We start from the raw sequence: 20,960 nt of genomic DNA, 5'->3' as shown, positions 1-20,960 counted from the left end.
TGTAACTGATGGTGGTTTTCTGTTCCCTTTAATGTGGAATTAATTTGATCTTCTGTTCCTAGCTGCGCTTCGTGGAGAATTAAACGTCGTGAAGCCTTCAGTAACAGAGTGTCAAAGGCAGCCTGCTCAACAACCCATGGCAGAGTGCAGCAGTAAGTCAGTGCTGTCTGTGAATTCTAAATGATAAGTGTATTTATTTGTGACTATTCCAGATCTTGTCTAAGTGCTTTTCATATTTGTAAGGTGGGGGATGCTGCAGTTTCTGCCATTCTAAAAGCACCGATGGTTATTAACAAATCTTAGAGGAAGTGTAGTAGTGTCATTGGAAATAGTGTTTGATCCCTCAACAGCTTTATGGAACTAGCAAAAGCAGCATCACAGGAGAAGAACATAGTTCCTGTCCTGTGAGAGCACTGGCACAACCGATCTTGTATTGGTTGTATGTGCTGGTTTCCTGTGTACACGCTCACTGGCAACAGATTCTCTGAACTAAGGCTGTAAAACCCTGTTGTGACTATGCTGTATATCCCCTTCCCATGTGCATCAACTTCCTCTTTCCTCTTCCTAAAATAATATAGCTGAAGATGAAGTAACGTCAAACACCAAACAAGACTCCAAACACTTTGTTACATTTTCAACAGTAGTTTATTTACTCACTTATAAACACCACAGCGGATGCAAAGCAAGTGGAAAACATCACTAGAACTTGAAAATGATTCCAAAATTGTCAGGGATTTTGGCTGAGGGTGCAAAATGCTAAAATTATCACCAAAGACTACTCAGTGCTGCCCAGCAGCCTGACAAATCCTACCCCTGGACAATGGAAACAAAATGAAAGCCATGCTGCTTACAACTTACCAGGAGGTTCCTTGCAGGGGGTCACACTTAGGCTTTGGAGGTCCAAGAATACCATTTTTAAGTGTTACTCAGCAGAAGTAGCTGGTAATAGTGCAAGTGCTAAAATGCAAAATTCACAGATGGGACACAGTTTGCAGATTATTCTGGCTTAGGTGCAGGCAAAAAAATAACTAAGACACTCTTTGCAGTGGGATCTGAACAACAGAAGTGTGGGATTAACTGCTCAGCCTGAGTGCTCAGAACCCCTCTTTAACCCCAGGGATGGCCACAGAGACCCAGCTCATTGTTCAATACTGCAAGTAGGAAACTACCACTAAGTGCAGGTTGTTCACTATTTAGATGTTCTTCCATTCACATGCAGTAATGAGGGTAAACTTGAAAAGTCCTACTTTACAGCTGTGTATATCCATATTCAGGATGTTTACAGCTACAGCACAGTAGTTTGATGTAGAAACGCTACGGATTGAGCTCCCATGGGTTTCAAGCACGAGTAGATTAAACAATGCCTCAAACTCTTAGTGGAAATCATCTTCCACCAGTTACTGTTCAAACATCCTCCTCTTTGTTAAGAAGCTGCCTCTTGATGCTTCTATGCCTGCAATAAACTTAGCTTTTCAGGTTAAGACTTCTGTAAAAGTCTGTGCACATTTACTAACGCATTCTCTGGCTGGAAAGGCTTTTCCTGACTAGACTTAAAGATGAATGTACAGCTGTCCTCTGGGCTGGAAGTGCTGCAGGACCCCCGAGTGGACAACTGGTCTGAGAACAAGTTAAGTTAAAAATGTGCATCCCCCAAGGAGATGCTGTGGCCAGAAGAAACAGTTTCACAGTGTTTGTTTCCCCCAACCCACTGCTGCTGAGGAACTCAGCTCCTAAAGAACAAGTAACGTCCCTTGGTACAGATGCAATGTGGAGGGAACTGCTTACCATTCTACGTGCGGGCACCCAAACGTGGGGGAACTGGGTTTTAGATCTATAGGTATCACTGACCAGTGCAAAAATGCAGTGGATTAAAGGTGGGTGTCGGGTACCGATAGGTGATGAGCGGTGGCTCCGTTTGCCTTGGCAGCTTTTAGAGCATGCTTATCTGAAACAAACTGCATAACTGCACCAAAGCTTTACAGCACTTCATCGCAAAAGGGTAAAATTAATTAACTGCTATGAATTCTTTGCATTCAGGGCTGCAAAACAAAGACACATATTACTTAAACCAGTTTTATTTAAGAATTTCCTACAGTGACAAATCTTGTAAAAAGCATCCAAACACAAAACTGCAGCAAACGGCATTCTTATGGGTATCTTACAGACAGTGGGACTACCACCCTGCAGAGGCACACTGAGCTCACCAGTGATCTCTGCTCCAAGAGCTACTGCAAAAGCACACCACAAGCTCAATGTTCTCAGCACAAACCCCATCGTCTTCAAGTCACGTTACCACACTTACAGATCATTAACAGAAAAAAAAACCACACACCATACAGCATTCACAGCAGTTGACATAAGGGAAAAAAAATACAGATATTCATTTCACAGAACACATTCAACTAGTTGATTAACTAGGTATAGAACCCACTTAAGAGTCTTCCACATGTGGATGTCCTTTGAATGCAAGAAACACTCGTACTTTATTTGCTATCATTGCTCTCCGCACACTCTCACCAAAGCCACAGGATGGAGAGACATCTCGCAAGGAAAATAAAACCCTCCAATGCACCATCAGGTCTCTGCATGCGCTCTCTCCTGTACCTCGCACATACCAGCCCTCTCATGCCTCGGCACCACCACCAATCCCACACAAGGTTTCAAAAGTTCAGACAGCCTTCTGGTTCCATCTCACAGCCTTGCGTTCACAGCGTTGATACGACTCCATGAAATAAAGAGTAGCGGATAAAAATGGAACACCCACCGTCTAAGACGCAGCATGTGCAGTGTGATGAAGTATTCTTGGATGAGAAAGCATGTAGACAGAAGTATTCCTAAGGCAGAATATTTACAGCACTGCTTTCAATGAAGTGCTTCTTCCATACACATTTGAAATGAGATGAACTGCGGAGATTAAATGAAGCCTTCATATCGTACTTTAGTATGGAGGGGAGACAGCGTTAAAAAGAAACACAACACAAAAACGACACTGTGTTCTCCAGCTGGGGCGCCTGGAGAGTCTTATGGTGGGATCAAATTAAAAACAAGAGGGGGAGAGGATGCTGTTTCTGACCAATGGTTTCCATTTTGGACATGCAAAGAATTCAGCTAGCCAGGAAACAAGGGATAATAAAGTATTACAGGAGAAGCCTGTCCTATCGGTTGTAGTGTTAGTTCACCCAGCGGGCAAAGAGCCGTCCACTTCCAAACATTCAGTATTCCAACAAGATAGGTAACAAAACTTATAAAATTCCTTTTACCTTTCTTTTTTTTTTTTCCTTTAATTCTTTTTTTTAAAAAAGAAAAATGTCAAAAATACTGCTGCATATCCTGCACACTGAGCAACCGGAGCTGAAAACTCTGTAGATAGGGAATTTACAGTATACTTACCAGGAGTTAGAAAAATTTGATTTCCCACCATAGAGTCAGTCTCGGAGCCCACTGCGTCTACATCCCCCAGCCTGACGACTTGGAATCCATGCTTGAACCAAAGCCTCCGTTGAACCCATTGCTGGTGCCCGTGTTGGAGGCCGACCCCCAGCCTATGGCAGCCCCCGAGTTGGCGCCCCCATACGAGTTGTTTCCTGAACTGAAGCCCTGGTTCTGCTCCCGCTGCATGTTGCCCTGAGGCTGGTTGTTCCCCGAGGGCCCCGACTGGTTCTGCTGACTAGCCAGCATGCCCATCATGCCCCAGCTGCTCTGCAGGGCTGCCTGCGCTGCTGCCATCATGGCAGGGTTGATGCTAAAGGCTCCGAAGTTCATGCCCCCACCCATGTTATTGCCCTGGTTGTTACCCAGCCCTCCTCCACCTCCTCTGCTGTTGCCAAACCCCCCTTGATTCCCAAAGCCCCCCGGATTACCACCAAATCTTCCACCTCTCTCTAACTGTCTATTGCTATTGTGCTTAGGTTCAGCATTGGATATATGTACGCTGATTCCTTTAATGATCAAGTCCTCTCCACAAAGAGATTGGGCAACCTATAAGAAATAAGGGATTGATTAAATGTATGTTAGACTTCTCTTTTTTAAACGTCAGTAGTACAAGACACAAAAAGCCCATATGCTCTGAGCAGGTTTTTAACCTGCAAAGGAAGCATATGCATATACTTAATCCAGCTTGAAGTGCTTTATCTTCACATTCACTGCTACTCTAACTTGCAGTATAAAACCCCATCTGTACAACAGCATGTGAAGAGTGTAACCTCAGACAATTCAATAAATCAAACTGAGCTAATACCACTGGAATTGTCAAGACAGTGGACAAGTAAACGTTCCATGTGTAATTCCAGAACTAACTCTTTATCAAGCTACTGACACGTAGGCTGTCTATGAAGTTAAAATGTTTTAAGCCATACCTGATCATCTGCAAATGTAACAAAAGCAAAAGCTCGGAAGGGTTTAGGAATGAAGACATCTACCACTTCTCCATACTGGGCAAAGAACTGGCGGAGCTCATCTGCTGTCATGTCCTCAGTGCAGCGCCCAACAAACACTTTCCTGCTGCGCAAAGGTTCGTCAGGACTTTGCTGGAGAGAAGTGAAGAAGGGGGGAAAGATCACAACTGCCCCTGGGAAGGGAGTGATGCTCAGATGAAGGCCCCTCCTTAACTAGCCTGCTCTGAGGACTGCAGATGACTGTAAGAAACAGTTCTGTTCAGTGTACACCTCCACCGTGGCGCAAGTGAAAAGTGACAAGAGAATGAAGATGGGAGCAATCCACCAGGACAGTGATGAGGCCACTGGCAGAGGGCTGCTTTTGTGGGTAATAACTGCATGTATTCACACAGGAAATAAAGAGAAGCTTCAGGTTCAGTTCTGAATTCAGATTTGTTCTGCTCTCCCCTAGGTTAGTTATTCCATCTGCTTTACTCTCCATTTACTCACGCAGCAACATGTTAAGCAGGTACCGCTGGACACTGACCCACCTTATCTTCAGATTTCCATCTGTACTCCATTCCCCCACCTAACTACTGCCTCTTTTCACTTCCTGCTCCTCCATCCCTCCCCATTTCCCCTCCTTGCTCCCTACTGTCCGGTCCATTCACAGACTGAAAAGCCACGTCCATTGATCTGTTCACCTGCTCACCCAGCACAGCTGCCAGAGAAGTGCCCTTCAAGTGCCTGGTGAAAATACATCCAACAATAAAAGCCAAGGTACCTTGGAATTGGGAAGTTTACAGTCACACCATCTCCCATCTATCATGTGCCGCTGAGACATGACTTTCACCTGGGTTTCATAATCCGTGAAGCGAACAAACCCAAACCCTTTCGAGTGGCCAGTTTTAAGGTCCTTCTTAACCTAAGGGAAAAAAGCAGACTTTTAGTTGCTCTCACTGTACATGCCTACCTTTTCTTACAAAAGTTACTGTAATGTTACACAGGCAAAGAGGGGCCTGAGACACCTAGAAATTAAAGTCATGAGCTTGCCTTGAGCCCATGCACAACCGAAAATGGGATGGGAGTAATCTGTACTCTTGTGATGGCACAGCCAGACCAGCTGTATGAGCAGAGCAACCCCACAGGGGCAGATGCATGGAGTGGGTAACTACAGGTACGGTGTGCAAGTCATGAGAGATAAAGAACAAGGCGAGTGTATCAGGTAGGTGAGAACTCCATCACGCAGGTTTGTCTTCCAACTCCTGCTGTCAAAGAGCCCTCAAGCCTCAGCAGCTGCGGCCATCAAGGTGCTGGGCAGCACCAGGCCTGTGGTACCACACGTGCAGAGCTGCCATGGGCCATGTGTGCTGCAGGTTAACGGCTGGCAGGCAGCGACGAGCCAGGAGAACCACTGGTATGAAGTGTGCTGTTACTGAGTGGATTTAATACCGTCCTGTTTGAGAGTTTATCAGGCTTGTGAACACCCCCATCACGACAACTCCAATTCCTCAGCACGCACATAAGCACACATGTATAAACAGACTCGTGTTCAGCTACAACAGTAATAGACATTAAAAAGCTCTTCAAACACTGTACCCATTCGGCTGAGCTGTGTGAATTACCACTCCCAAATATTCCTGGCCATCTGTACCTACACAAGCCTGCAGCTGGAAAGCTCATGGAACAAAACGTAACCTCGGAAGAGACTCAGCTTCAGGTCTTCTCTGAGTTTACACGGCTCTGACGCTTTCTACTGGCTCTGTCAGAGGAGCGACTTCCACCACTGTCCCTCCTTACACGAGCTGCAGAGGGGTATTACCTGCACCATCAGCACTTCTCCAAAGGTACTGAAATATTCCTTTAGGTCTTGCTCAGTGGTTTTCCAGGGAAGCCCCAACACTATTAAATCCGAAGTCTTCTGCACCGCTCGTTTCACTTTCACGGCTGATGATGCATCTGTTTCATCCATTTTTCTTTTATTATCTGAACACAGAGAAGTACATCAGACATCACCCTCAGCTCAGGAAACGGCTTCTGATTATCAACCATACAGCATGAAATCAGAGACTAGAAAGCCACGTGCCAGCCTCTCTTCTTGAGCATTTTAAAGTGGTACCTCTAGCTAAACCATGGCTCCAGAATCATGTGTTGAGTACACAGACATCCGATTACTCCACAGCCTCTGAAGGTCTGTATTAGGCTGTGACGCTCCCAAGGATAACACAAGGCTGTCATTAAAGTGCTTGTATGGGGAGAGACCTGAAACTCTTACTGAAAGCTCAGTGGGGGCAAACCTCCTTTGCCAGGCAAACACATGAACAAAATGGCTAACTTCCCTTCCCTAAGGCAGCGTGCTCAGTGCAACCCCGCTGCCCCGTCCAGCTGGCAGTGACTGCACAGGCCTCTGGGCTTTCAAAGAGCGCAAAAAAGGCCGAAGGGCCAAGGACAAACCTTTGGGGTAATTCACAACATAGACCAGGTTCCCCCAGCCGGCCTCGGGTGCGTGCAGGATGCCCTCCACCAGCCGGACCCCCCTCATGCACTGCGACACCGGGTTCCTGTAGCGCAGCCCGCAGGCGCCGGGGAACTGGGCGGTCACTGTGGACAGCAGCACGGTGCCGTCATCCTCCGAGGGGATCTCGATGGGCTCATCGTTCTCGTCCTCCGTCACCCGGATATACTCCGACATCGTGGCTGGACGTTACTGAAGCACAGGAGAGAGGGGGGGAAAGCGGCGTTAAGCGATCACCCCGTGCCCCTTCACTGGGGTTTCATTGTAGCCTGAATCTGTATTACACGACGGGGCACACCGAAACGCGCTGTTCATTGACGTTACAGCCTCAGGCCCTGCCGGACCGACACGCACACGGACCAGCTCCCCGGCCTGTCCTGGAGCCTGCGGAGGAACCGACAGCAGCAGCTCCGCGGGGCACAGAGGAGCGTTCCAGCGGGGCCACGACCGGTAACGGGCTGAGGCGAACAGCGACCCTCGGCCTGACAGGGCCCGCCCAAACCTGCGACCGCCGGGCCCGGCCTGGCCGCCCGCACCCAGCACCGCCGGTGCCCCGCTCCGAGAGCCCCAGGCGCGCCCGTCGCGCCCCGCTCACCGGCCAGGGAAGGGAGCCGCGTGTCCGGGAGACCCTCGCCACCTCCGCCGCGCTCCACTCGCTGCCCTGCGCTGCCGCCGCACAAAATGGCCGCCACCACCCCCCTCAGAGGCCGGGCTGGGCTGCGGGGCGAACCACTGCGAGCGGCGGGGAGGGGCGGCAGCGGAGCGCGCCCGGCCGCGGGGAGCGCCGCTGGCGCCCGCCCCTGTCCGGAGACAGCTCTGCTGCGGCCGGCCCGAGCCGCGGGCTGCATCCCCGGGGCGGGGGCAGCTGCAGCCGGATAAGGAACCGCTCCCTGCCTTGCTCCCCCCCCAGCGCTGGCACTCATGGTGCGGCCCTGCCCGCGCCTGCGCGGGGGCTGCCGGGAAGAGAAGGGGCGGGAGTGGCGGCTCCGGTGCTACAGGCGGGGCGGAGCGGGGTTCCCTGCACAAACACGGGATATGGGGATGGGGGGAACGGGTTCGGACCCCCAGCAGCGCCCCGCGGCTGCTCCCGGTCAGTGGCGGCGGGACCGGCAGAGCCCAGGCCCGCGGGCGCTGAAAGGAGCCGCGTTCCCGGTAGCTCACAAGGAGCCGCACCGGCGGTCCCCGGCCCGTCCAGGGCGCTCTGTAACGGGGACCTGCCTTGGCAGAGGGCGTCCCTCCTCTTGCGCCTTCCCGGAGCAAGGTAAGGGTAGGGCTGCAGGTAACGGCAGCGGCGGTGTGTGAGCGCCGGCCTGGAAGTGCCCACGTTCAGGGTTATCCGTGCCAGCGCAGGAGGCAGAGCCTCTTGCCCGCAGACATGAACGAGCCGGGGCACGTCACCGCCTGACTTGCATCCCTCTGTGCTTGGTAGCAAGGGTTCATCCCACACGCCTCCATCTGCAGGTCTTCTGTAGGCATTCCCTGGGGATCTTGGGAAGAGGTAGATTAACCAGCCTGACTGATGCAAGCGGCCTCATAGCCGCTCAGCCCTCTGTATCGTATTTAGGGTCCTAGGCTGACACCCCCCCCCCCCCTTCCTCAACAGCTGGTTCACTCAACTGGTACCTTCACTCATCCCTCCGGATATTCGAGGGCTGTTGTGTCCCCCCCATCACTGCCCTGCTATGAGACAACTTTGTAGTTTAACTAGGAAGTTAAAGCCAGCCCTGCCCTTTGATACCAAGTGTTTGCTGTAACATGGCTTAATCCTTTCTAGACCCAGTCTCCGCTTACTTAAGGGAAAGCCTTGCTGCGTATGTCTCATACAGTATTAGAAACTCTCAGACTCCTAAGCCATTATTGCTGAGGGACACTCGTGCTCTGCAGAAGAGCCCATCCTCATCCACTTTCCTGAGGTGCAGCACAGGAAGGGCTGCGGCCGTGCCCAGCTTGCACAGATCTGTGCTCAAAAGAACCACACAGAGGAGGAAAAAAGCAATGGTGGCAGAAACATGGCATTTTCCACCTGGTCTGGTTCCTTTTATGTCGTTAATCATCTGCTTTCAGCTGGTAACCACTCCAGCTTGCTTTACTTTGCAGTGATAATACCAGAAAGCTAGAAATGAGTAAGTGTTGCACGGTTTTAATCAATCATTTTGTAGCTGGATAACTGCCGTTCCACATCTCCAAGTTATTTTAGCCTGATCCTTCACAAGTAAGCTTATCTGGGCCATCAGTCACGGTCACATCAGTTGTCACACCAGAGACATCTGCAACACAATCGGTTTTCATTACAAGATGCATATGAGCAGGAAGCCACACAGGGTTGTCATCAGCAGAGCTGTAAAGTCCTGCCTGCCATCAGCAGAGAGAAGAGTGCACTGCAGAGATTCTCTAGCCAGCTCAGCCCTAACTTAACCAACACACTGCACTACATTGTAATAAGGACAGTGATTCTTCTACCACCTTCTCTCTCCTTTCTCCTCATCTGATCCTTTGTGACACTCATCCAGTCCATGTGTGGGTCATTTTCCCAGTGCTTGGCCTTCCTTGCGCCATTGTCCTAAAAAGTGGTAAAAAAAGTTGTTTTACTAGTAAGGGAAGGCAGCCCTAGTGCTGGGAAAGGCTAATCCAGCCCCTTGCAGTACTGTCTTCTGCTGAGTACTTAAGACTCCCACTTCAGGTTTCTTCAGTTGCAAGAACTGGCTGCCAGCCCCACTGAAACCAAGCCCATCTGTGCCCATGTAGCTTTAGACTCAGCCTTATCGTTTAATTACCATTCTTCAGCAGAGTTCTGAGAAGACCTGACTAGACACAGGCTCTCGAGATAAGCTAATGCTCCACGTAGGCGGCCTCCTGAAATTCCTTCATTTTCTAGCCATCCACGAGCCACATCCCAAATCCAGTTCTGAGGTTGCCAAGTCAGCACTGAGGTAGGCAGCGTTGTTTGAACACGCTGGGAGGACTGAGCAGTAATTGCAGCGTGTCAACATTACCTCCTGCACCGTTCCGAGTCTAAGCTATACTTTGGCAATCACGCTATTTGAAGAGGTTGTGGTGGCATTCAGCCAGAGTGACCTCTATCTAACAAAGCATCTGCTGGTAATTTCACTAATGAGCAGAGTAAGCAGCAACCCTGAGCTAGATTTCATGCAGGGAAAAGCTTGGAGAGAGAGCAGTGAGCTTGATGCAGCTTGCTGCCTGTAAAACAGACAGGGAGAGAAGGGTAATTATTCACAACAGAGATTTCTGCCCCAAAATCTTGGTCCTCAGTTTTGGCTTGGAACTAAACAAATGTTCCTGTTTTCTGTAAGAACCTGGATTCTTGCAGCACTTTCCTTCTGTTATTTACCATTATGATTAGGTTTAAGTTAAGCAATTAACAGTGGCATTGCTCTTGAAGTAACTACACCAGTGTGCATACGGCTAGTTAATTCACCAGTTCCCTCACACTGGCAATTCAGGGTGCCCATGGGTGTAGACAGATGCAGTACCCTGGTACTAGCCATCACATATATTGACTTAAGTGTGCCCACAGGCACAAAACAAAACGCAGTACAATAACTATTTGCTGCTCTAGGTTAAGTGTGCTCATGGGTACAAGCAAACTCAGTGTAATGATCAGCTGTTCACTCTCCCAACAGCACTCGGGATGAAAAACAACATCAATGGGGCTCTAAATATAACCTCATGATAACAAAACTACCACACAAGTGTGGGTCCTGGAAAACATGGAGTGCTTGGGCCTGTATCTAATCACAGAGTAGTGAAAAGCAGGATTTAATGAGTGATGGCATGTCAGTGTATGAGAATCCCCAGAAATTGGCCTGATTTGGCAGTCAGTTAATAAATACCTCTCACCCTTACTAAAGGGAAGTCTTTTTGTTTCTAACATCAAGCTGCTTCTGCTTCATTCTGCGTGTTAAGGAGGATGAGCACAGTTTCCCCTCTCTGGACATGAAACAAGTGTTCTCTGCAGAAGTCTGAGCAAATAGAAACATCAGATTCCTGTGTTGGTTCTCATTCTAAGTACATTTAGCAGGGGCAGAGAAGCAGCACATTATCACTGTATCCCTAGGACTATACCCTTGAGTAGCCTGCATCCTCTCCATCAGCATTACCTTACTCTTTCATACCCAAGCACAATCTTCTTTATCACATAGACCAAATAAAGCCCCCCTTGAACACAGTTGCCTGAAGGAGCAGGGCACCTTTCAGTGCATTTGTTTCTCTTTGTAATTCAAAGCCATGTGAGTCTGTAATTAAACAGATACCGTATCATAGGGAAGGAGGCAGCGTTCCCTTGAAGGAGCAAGATCAGTGGGGCTTCTTCTTCCTAGCTCCAATTGAAAAGCCATTCTCACACAGTAAAAGTAGTGTTTCACAATACTCCCATTTCCCCCATTCTTTGAAGGAGCTTTCACCACAACCACAAGGGCATTTGCAATAGACACTTCTTCCCTCCCCTAGAACACCTACTACAGGTAGAGCTTTCCATACACAAGTGAGTTATCAACATAAACATTTACTACTGCCCAGCAGCCTAGAAACAACAGCTAGAGAAAAGCTTTCCTTAAAGCAAAGAAGCAGCATCCACCCATGTAAAGTACCTGGAGAGATCACTTAGTCCATGGTTCTCACAGTGACACTCCTGCTAATCCCCTTAACTGAAACAGCATCTAAGACTTCATTATAGTGCCTGAAACATTGCAGGCAATTTTCCCATGATCCTATAAAGTCATGATTTCAATTACCTCATTTTTAATCCACCTTAGATAGTTTAGTCCTGTTTCTTAAAGGGGCAGAGTTTCCACCTTCCTTTTGGTTCATGTCCTTAATAACTTCCAAACCTGATCAGGAAGGGGGATGTGTTCTTTAATCTCAGCACACACAGAGTCAGAGTTTTTACGTGCTTGGCTCTTGCAAGAGCCCAGAAGGACTCAATGCCCATCAGTGTGGGGCCTTTCAGCCCTAGTAGCAGTTTAGAACAGAACCCTTGGCCATGTTTCCTTAACTGACACACTGCAAAGAGTCGCTGGTGCTACTTGTTTTACCACTGGAGACGTATTGAGTGTAATTGAAACCCCCACACTGGTGATAAAGGGCCCCTCTGAGCTCTGTAGCTGCTGCTGGCAATTGGGGCTTTGGCTTCTGAGCTGTGAACCAGGGTTCAAAGCACAACAGTGGGTCCTATCTGACATCTCCACGCTCTTGTTTGATTGGTACCTGTGGGAACTGTCAGATGTTTGCATCTCGTACACAGAGAATGCAAAATTCACTTTATTCTGTTTTGTTTGGCAGAGTCACATCAAACCATCTGCAAGTCGCCTCCCTTGCCTTTCTGGACCATCCACAGCAGAGCCTGGGAAGAGTTGGTGCCTGGGATTCTCAGAGGTATCTAGTCAGTTCCCAGCGCTGAGTTCCTGGTGAAGATGTGCCAGGCATCTTCCAAAGGAATCTGTTGCCTCTTACAGCGTATTGGAGCTGTGGTTCAGAGGCTTTTCTCCCTAGATCATGTAGTAACTCCCAGCACAGAAGAGCAAGAACTTCCATCAGCACAGATGGTCATAAACCAAAGGACAAAATCCCCACACTGGGAACTGTGCTAGAGAGCTAGCTTTGAGTCTGTACAGTTGCAGGTGTGGTGTGTGACAGATCCCAACTGTTGAACACAAACCCCACTATTTACACAGGAGGCTGGAAATAGGCTCCTTCAAAGGCAAAGCCACAGGTAGCTTGGGTAAGATGCAGCAGCTGTAAGACCTGGAATAGAGTGAAGGACAAGGTTGGCAGGATCTGTTCAAAGCTGCTTTGTCCCATTTTCCATCTTTGTTTTGTCCTTTTCTTTCAAGGAATGGGCAGTGTGGGGTAGTTCTTGCTGGTTTTAAACTGTGCACCCTGAAGCAGGAGCTCAAGTATAAGACAAAGGCTGGTTTTAAAGTGGTTTAGGTTTTACTGCCTGGTGATATTTTTTCGAAGTACATTTACTGAAGATTTATGTAAAATCTATCTTTTGTCTACTTAAAATATGTCAAATGGATGTACAGGGCAAAATTTAATGCATATGGGTTTTCATTATTTTAAATCATTTGCAATAGAAATGATTTACTCTGACATCAGACCTTTGTTCTTTGCCTGTCCACCATAAATCCAGGCCCACCCAAATTTCCAGCCTTAGCTATATTTCAGCATTCCCTCCCCCAGTATCTATAACCTCAGTTCTGTGATTCTTCATGTAAATGACTTTCAACAAGGAAAGGGAGAGAACACATAATTTGCCTTAATACAGGTAATTTTGAAAGGAGAGCAAGACCTTTACATGAGGAATAGTTGACGGCGGAGGAAAGGGGAGAACTAATGCTCGTAGAACTGCAAGTGGCTCTTGATGAGAGTGGTGAGAGCTACCGATCAACCAGATGTGACCAAATGGACTTTTTGTGCAGTTGAAACTGCCAGAGGTGATAGAAGTCTATCTTTCTCTTTCTGAATTCTTCCATGTCTTTTTAGTGCCCTTCCATTTATAATGCAATGAATCCAACTGTGGCCAGTTAATGTTGTAGGCAACCGTTTGGAGAACTGAGGTACTGGGGTAAGACAGGTTCCCCAAGGTCGTTCTGAAAGTCCATAGTGCAAAACTGGTGAACCCTGACACCCAGAACTGGGCTTGTATGACAGACTCTCTCATACCAGCTATTAAAATCCTGAAGCACTCAAACTTTTTGAAAGCCCTTGTGGAAAACTGCATCCATTATCATGTTTGCTGCTTGTCTTGTGACAATTAATGGCATATAGATCTTCTGAGCCACCCATAGCCTGTATTTGAAGCCTTCCCAGCTCAGTAGTTACTGAAAGTTGTTGCTGCCCAATAGCTCTTTGGTGGCCTACAGGACAAGAATGAAACACCTGAACTCAGCCCAGTTTTGTCATCTCCAAACAGGCTGTGAGACTGATTCCTACTCATGACATTGAGACAGTTAAGTCTGAAGCAAACAGTGCATTCTTGCAGACTTCTCCATCCACATCACACAACTCAAGCAATATATCAAACTATATCTCAAACCTATCTCTTTAGTCTTGACAAAGCTCCCTTCCTGTTGTCAAAGCATTTCACTGGTTTCATGATTTCACACATCATTGCATTTAGCTTTGACCTGCCTAAAGATCTGTAGCAATTCTGGATAATATCCTAAACTATAGCAGCATCCTAAGGGGAATTCGGCTTCTGACATCCAGGCTATCTGTCCTGTCCCATAGCTACGGGTGTGCCTGACAATGCCCACTGCTGTTTGTTGTCTTTCCCGTAGCAGTGCCAATAATCTTGAGCCTGCAATCAGAGCAGGGTCAGATGATGTGCCGGACCTGCATGTACTTGCCTTTATTCTGGCTTCCAGTGTGGCTGTACCATGAGAAGACCCAAGTGAGAAAAAATCTCCATGTAATTCTGATTTATGTGCACCAGTGCAGAGGGGAGCAGAAGCTTTTAGTATCTTGGGAAGCAGTTAGGAATTAAGGCCAAGGAAAGGACAGTCACGTCAATTACATCCTAAAAAAGGAAAACTTAAGTGAGAGTCCTGGCTCCTGAACTGTTTCTGGGCTGGCAAGTGTTCACAGTTCTCTTGGCAGATGCTGTAGAAAGCCCATTTAGATCCCCTCCCTTACACAATGGCATCGGGTTTACAGTTTTGAGGGGGGTCTGGTGGTGCTGTGCTATTCCATAACGATACTGAAATGAAATTAGGGGATGCATTGGATATTTTAAGATCTCTGATGCTTTCTTGTCAGGATTCTCCACTGAACCCACAGCACTTCACTCCAGATGTGGCTGAGGGAAGGGAATCTCATGTGAAGTGCAAGGCTGACACCTGGAGGGGACTGCTGAGATGCAGCTGGACAGGGATTCTGCAGCACCCAGCTTGGGTTGGGAAAGCTCAGAGTGGGTGGCAACATCCCAGGTTTGGGAAGTGCTTTTTTCTAGTGCGGGGGTGCTTTAGATAGTCTTCCCTCTCCCCTTTTCCAGCAATAAATAAAAATACAGATTCATATTTCAGATTTTCCATGTCTGTTTTTAGGAGCGGAGAACGTAGAAGCAACCTCTGTGTCGGCTGGTTGTCCTCCTCTTCCATATTCAAGACTATTTGGATCAAAACTTGTCTTGCTCAATAGGCTGCTGCAAATAATGCAAGGTTGTTTTTTCAGCTGGTTAGGCTGATGTGTTTGAACTGCTGCATGAGAGACTTCCTGCTGCTTTGCCATTTGGGAAACTGTGCTGGGAGTTTCTGGAGCACAGACTTGCAGGGCAATTCCTGCTGTCAAAGCTGCAGCTGGAAGATTTGGCAGTGGGTAGAGCTTGTTCTTTTCATGTCTGGGTCTGCCGGCAGCCATGGTGAGGCTTTTCTTGAAGCTGATCCTAATCACGGAATGCAAGGCAGCTTCTGGGACAAAGTCTTCATGCTTTTGGGAGTTTGCTTTCCAGCCTGGCAATCACCCATTCACAGCACTTAGTCAAACCTTTTCAGTAATCTCTCTCCTCTGCCAGGAGTTGTCTCAGTATCTGTGAATGCTGTTTCTGCTCAATCTAATTTTAGAGTATGCTAATAACTAAGTTATTTACTGTGCTGGCATTACCGTACACTTTGTGTCTCATGAACCCAAAGATTATGTGTCCATTACATCTCCTTAATTCTCTTTGTCATTGCCAGTGTGCTTCCAATCATAAACTTCGCTTAGCAGTGAATGGTTGGTTGTGGAAAAATACCCCAAACAACAGAACAAAACCGACGAAGAACTCAACTGCCAACACTTACTTTCAGAACTCTTAAATGGAATTCTACCCATCGAGCTGCAGAACAGCTCCCTGAGTCTCCGCATGTCTTCACTGGTACCTCAATACTGCCTGTCTTTCCTTTCTAACCTTCATGCTCCTAAAATACCACATATTCAGTTCATCCTGATGAACATACAGAGCTACTCCATGCATTCACCACCCAGACCAGCTTAAAGGGTGAGCCATGAAAACACTTCTCCAGTCTGGGAGAGAAGAGAGGCATGTTGCCAGCTTCAGGAGCAGCACAAGACATTCTGTGTGCTGGAGACGCTGCTTTCCAGCCCAGAGACCTGGGGAACTTAATGCCACCTCTGTGGCCTCTGTTGCTTCAGCACTTCTCATTAACTGTGGCATGACTAAAGAGGCAGCAACATCTTTTCCCTTCCTCCACCTCAATAATATTGCTGACGCTGGACTGTCAGTTATGCTAAATTATACTGGATCACTTGTGGTTATTCAGTGATGTAGACAAATACCAATTCAAGATCAAGGGTGAACCCTGGTCACTAAACTTGTTTCACTTTGTGACTCATTCCAGACTTAAAGCCTGGCTCTTGCTGACATTTTGTAAACCCCATTTGTCATCCTCCTAACCCCCATCATCCTAGCCAGGCAGATTATTTACTTTGAAAAAATGTGTGGATAGCTTCCATGCGAATCCTAAATAGGTCCAGGTGCCATAGCTAGATTCCAGAGGGAGCTACAGTCATGAGATGCATGTGCTGGTAAAATAACTTCTATCCTAGATGCTTCAAAACTCAGTGACATTCTCCCTGTTTAGATAGTGTCTGGACTCTCATTCCTGCAGAGCAGCCTGGCACCAGTATGCTAAAGTGCCCAACTACATACCTTAAGGCCTGTGCGTGGTCCCAAAGAGATCAGCAAATGTAAACTAAGCACATACTTAAATACATGCTAAAATAGCTTTGGAATCAGAATCAGTGACTACCCTCTCTTAAGCAACTCCCTTTGAATCATTGCATTTATCCCCAAATAAAGCATTCAAGTCAAGAATTAGCTTGCTGCCTTCCAGAGAATTCATCATTTCCAGTTTGCGAGCTTGAGGGGAGAAATCCAGGAAGCATCAATAAATCCACTTTGACAGCAGAGTAAAGAGCTGCAAAAGGAGTAACCTGTCAGGGAAATGTGACTTAATTTCTCAGGGAAAGATCCGTTTTATAAATGAAATAAAAATGCCAGGAAATCAAACAGCAGGAAGTGTCACACTTGGTTGTCTCAGCAGGACAAACAATAAATGAAAAGGCAGCAAGGTAAATGCCATGGTTCTACATTTAGCAAGGGAAGTCATAACAGAAACTGAGAATAATAACGTACACTGAGAATCTATGCTCAGCAGCATGAGTATGACAAAGGTACCTGTTCCCATATAAACACTCCTTTAATCCACACGTTCTCACTTGGACAAAACGAAGGTTATGTGCTGGAGTTTAAGGACTTGCTGAGATTCCCAGATCGGACATGAGGGGGCAGCCTTACCTGCAGTTTATTGATGGCAGAACGGCTCTGTCCTATCGAGGCAGGGTCATTACAGGCCTCCCAAGTTGCAATGTCAAGATCTGGAGCTTAGCCCCTTTCGAGGACCCATCCACGCTTTTCAGATATCTTGATTCAAGGGCTCAGCACTGTCCCTTTAAATAAGCACAGAGCTCTCAGGCCAAATGGGGAATGAAGCCCAGGCTACCAACAGTTATGAAACCTTCCTTTCCGAGCTTGCAGGCTTAGGGGCCGCTGCTACACTCCGAGGTTAATAATCAGTTTTAATCTTCACTTAGGGGGCTGTAAAAAGGGAATGAAAATTTCCTCATTTGAAGCTGGGCTTGACTGACAGCTTTATTATCTGGGTAAGGTGCGTGGCATTCCACACAATCAACTTGTTTTTTTAAGTAATCTCACTGCTTAAGTCGTATGCGCCGCTAATTGCATTTTAATAAGTCTCTTTAAAATCTTTCCATATTTTTTAATATCCTAATATTAGATAAGTGATTGCTGGGGACACTGGAGGGCACTGAAGTTTATGGAAAGAGGAACGCCATAATGAAGCTTTATTGGGATGGCATCACCAAACAATTGCTGTGATAGCAACACTCCCAAGCTTGGAGAAGTGCCAGACGTTTCCCCCCTGGAACTGACTCAGACACTACCCTCTCTGGCTCAGGACTGACGCAGAAAATGGATGCTTTCTGGCTCATAAAATGGCCTCTTTCCGGCTTGGAAATCACTGAGGAACTGTCCACTTTGGATTTGGGAAGAACTTGGGAATGGGTCTTTCTCCATTGAACAATGACTTTGAAATGCACCTTTCTGTTGCTTGATTCTGGCTTGAAACTATAAAAGTGTTTGTTTAAATTTGACCAGCAGAAGGTGTTTTATTTTACCAGCTTTATGCAATAGCAGAGGTTATGAAAGGCTTCAATAGGAATTAGACAACCCAGGCTGCAAGCAGAAGAGATGAACTTCCCATCTCAAAGATGAAACCCAGTTAAGATGAGAGGATATTTGGAAAGAGATGTGCTATGGTGTGGGATTATTGGGTTTCTGCATCTCACACAGGGGACAGGGAGCATTAGCCAAGAATACCAATTGCAATCGAGACGTAACAACCAACCAAACCACCAAAACACTCAAACAATAGTGGGACTGAGCAAACTCCTGATCCACCCCAAGCTACAGGGAATGTCAAACTCAGATTCAAGCTGCATCCTGCATGTGACCACAGGGTCAGCTACTGCAGCAGTTACAAGCCAGTGGTGCAAGAAGGTGCCCCACAACATCGCAGGTGTGGAGTTCCAGTGTTTGCTGTTGGAAGTGTGTCTGTGCTCCCTATGTATTTCAGTTGTGTTTCTCCAAATTATGACTGTTGGGCAACTAAAGCCACTATCAGTGTAATTTCACAGCATGGGGGGGCAAAGGGAAGATGAAATGCTAAATTAGTAACTGGCTTCTAAAGAACTTGACTGGGAAAAAGGTTTTTTTTTCCCCAACACAGAATGGCAATGCCAGATTTTACATTATATTGCATTTTATCCTCTGCAGTTCATATATTGGCACCTTAGATCACAAAGCTATTTTGAGAACACTTGTGACTTTAATCTATTGCCTGCTCTTCTATGTTGGGTTTTTTTTCCCCTAAGTCTGATCTTCTGAAATCATACTATAATAAATCACAACGTCAGCTTCGGTTAAAAAAGATCAAGCTTCCAGCAGTTCACTATTTGTAAAGAAAACCAGAAGAGATGCTCCATCTTCTTAAAGATGCAACATTCAGGAAGCAAATACAGAGAATCTGTAACCTTTTTCATTCAAGTCTCATAATATTTAAGTAAACTTGGTTTTTTTTGGAACCCAGCTTTAATAGTTGAAATGGGCAATAGTGATATAAACATCTTGCATCAGTTTGTTTGAAAGTGAGCCATTTTCTGACTAACTGAAGATCTGTTTATCTATCCATGTGTTTCTTCTGCACATCATCAGAGAATCCTTGGACTCGGTCCATCATATCTTTAGGTCTGATCTTATTCCCACTGAAATCCAAAGGAGTTCTGCCACTGACTCCCAGTTAAAGATGGATCAAGCCCAATTTTACACCATGCAGTATGATTAAGAAGAGCTTACCTATGAATGCTAGACTTCTTATTACTAGTTGTATATCTTTCTGGTCAGATACTGGTTAAGTTTCTTAACCAGAAAGCATCTGGTTAAGATGCTTTATGTATCTTAAAGTGCTCGAGATGCCCCTGTAAAGAAACCAATGCCTCTGCCATGAGCCATGGGATAGAAAAGAGTTGTCAGTTGACAAAATTTCCTGTCTTCCTCTTTTCTTCTCCTTTCTTTTCCTCCCCTTCTGCAGATTCGAGCAGAAGGTCTTGTTTTGCACTGACAGGCTGGGAGGCACATGTTGAGCGAACTTCTGCACAGGAAGTAAATGTCCAGGTCATATTTATCCCTTTTCATGTGGTTCTTTTAATCCCCCAGATTGGGTTTCAGAAGAGTTTTACAGTTTCAGTTTTACAAAGCAAACCTTCCTTTAATGTTGGCATTTTAAAGAAAAAGCTTCAGTCAAAACATGTGTGTTTTACATCAGCCAGATGGGGCGTTCGGGGGAGCGGGCCACAATGTGGCAGCCAGCTCTGCTGAAAGAGCTGCACACGTTGGGGTTGGACATTGACTGGGAGCTACTGGTCCTGGGCTGGGGGAGCAGCCTCCTGGCTCTCCCAGGGCAAAAATAAAGTGATGAAAATCAGAATAATAATGAAAAAGAAAAGTCTCATAGCAAATGAAAGCTCTGAGCATGGCCGTGCTGCTGTCACTTGCACCTCAGTGGGCCTGCATGGCTGTGTTAGAGAGCACAGCCCTGGTGTGCCAGCCCTGTCTAGCCGAAAATAAGGTCTAGGCTAAAGCTGGTTGTATTAACATGAACCCCCATGGCAGGAGGGTTGGAACTAGATGATCTTAAGGTCCTTTCCAACCCTAACTATTCTATGATTCTAAGTGAGAGGTGTTAATGGCAGCAGAGGCACCCTACCATGTCCAGCACTGCACAGCAGCCAGTGGCTGCTCCAAACCTAAAACCTGTCTCTAACATCCACTGAACATCACCCTGCCTGGAACTGTTCTTTCCAGGACTTTATGTTTGTCTTTTTTAATTGAAGAATAAACAGCAAAATACATGAATAAACGTGTTCCTTTTCTCCAGGGCTTACCTCACAGCCATCCCAGGTGAGGCAAATCCCATTTCAGATGATGTCTCTAAACCAGCACCAGCTGGGGCAGGGTGGGGGCTTTTCTTCCCCCTTTAAAATCCCTTCCTGGGAGTTTTACCTCAGCATGGCTGGGGTTTACACCATGGAGGGGTTTATTCAGCAGCCAGTGTTGTGTCTGGTGGGTCGGTGTCTCCTCAGGGTCTGTGTGAGGCTGAGGTGCCTGTTGGTGGGCTGCAGCAGTCACCGTTCCTCCCCAATTTTTGCCGGAGCAGCAGGAGCTGGTGGCACAACACGAGGGTTGGTGTTCTGTTATGGAAGCCTTGCCTCGTTGTCCGTGCAGCAGGCGCTGGCCTTGTTACCTCCACAGTGAAGTGCTGGTACCTCAGTAAGGCGGGGAGGGGGCAGCCTCTCCCCCACCAGCAGCCATTTTGTGGCTGTCAGAGGCCTGCGTGGGTCCTCAGGGGTTGTTGCTGCCTTGGGCTGCTGTAGCTGAGGAGGAGCTGAGGCAGAACTGAGAAACCCTCGGCCTG

General features: G+C 47.0%; 1 protein-coding gene across 2 annotated transcripts; it reads right to left on the bottom strand.

Annotated features, from left to right (window-relative positions):
- Nucleotides 1–2,059: 2,059 nt before the first annotated feature.
- Nucleotides 2,060–7,571, bottom strand: TARDBP (TAR DNA binding protein). Of its 2 annotated transcripts, none has more exons than XM_061347974.1 (6): nucleotides 7,484–7,571; nucleotides 6,828–7,080; nucleotides 6,196–6,359; nucleotides 5,158–5,298; nucleotides 4,356–4,526; nucleotides 2,060–3,978 (listed from the first exon to the last, which is right to left on the bottom strand). In XM_061347974.1, exons 2-6 carry the CDS (start codon nucleotides 7,063–7,065, stop codon nucleotides 3,448–3,450), a joined length of 1,245 nt encoding a protein of 414 aa, XP_061203958.1. In that variant the 5' UTR covers nucleotides 7,066–7,080; nucleotides 7,484–7,571; the 3' UTR covers nucleotides 2,060–3,447. The 2 variants fall into 2 exon arrangements, with proteins under 2 accessions (XP_061203958.1, XP_061203959.1); XM_061347975.1 differs by lacking the exon at nucleotides 7,484–7,571 and adding an exon at nucleotides 7,187–7,297.
- Nucleotides 7,572–20,960: the final 13,389 nt, after the last annotated feature.

This window comes from Neopsephotus bourkii, unplaced genomic scaffold (assembly GCF_033783945.1).
Source record: "Neopsephotus bourkii isolate Nb327-2 ecotype Australia unplaced genomic scaffold, CSIRO-AGI_Nbou_v1 NB_333, whole genome shotgun sequence".
Taxonomy (NCBI): Eukaryota; Metazoa; Chordata; class Aves; order Psittaciformes; family Psittacidae; genus Neopsephotus; species Neopsephotus bourkii.
This window is presented reverse-complemented; position numbering and strand designations above follow the sequence as displayed.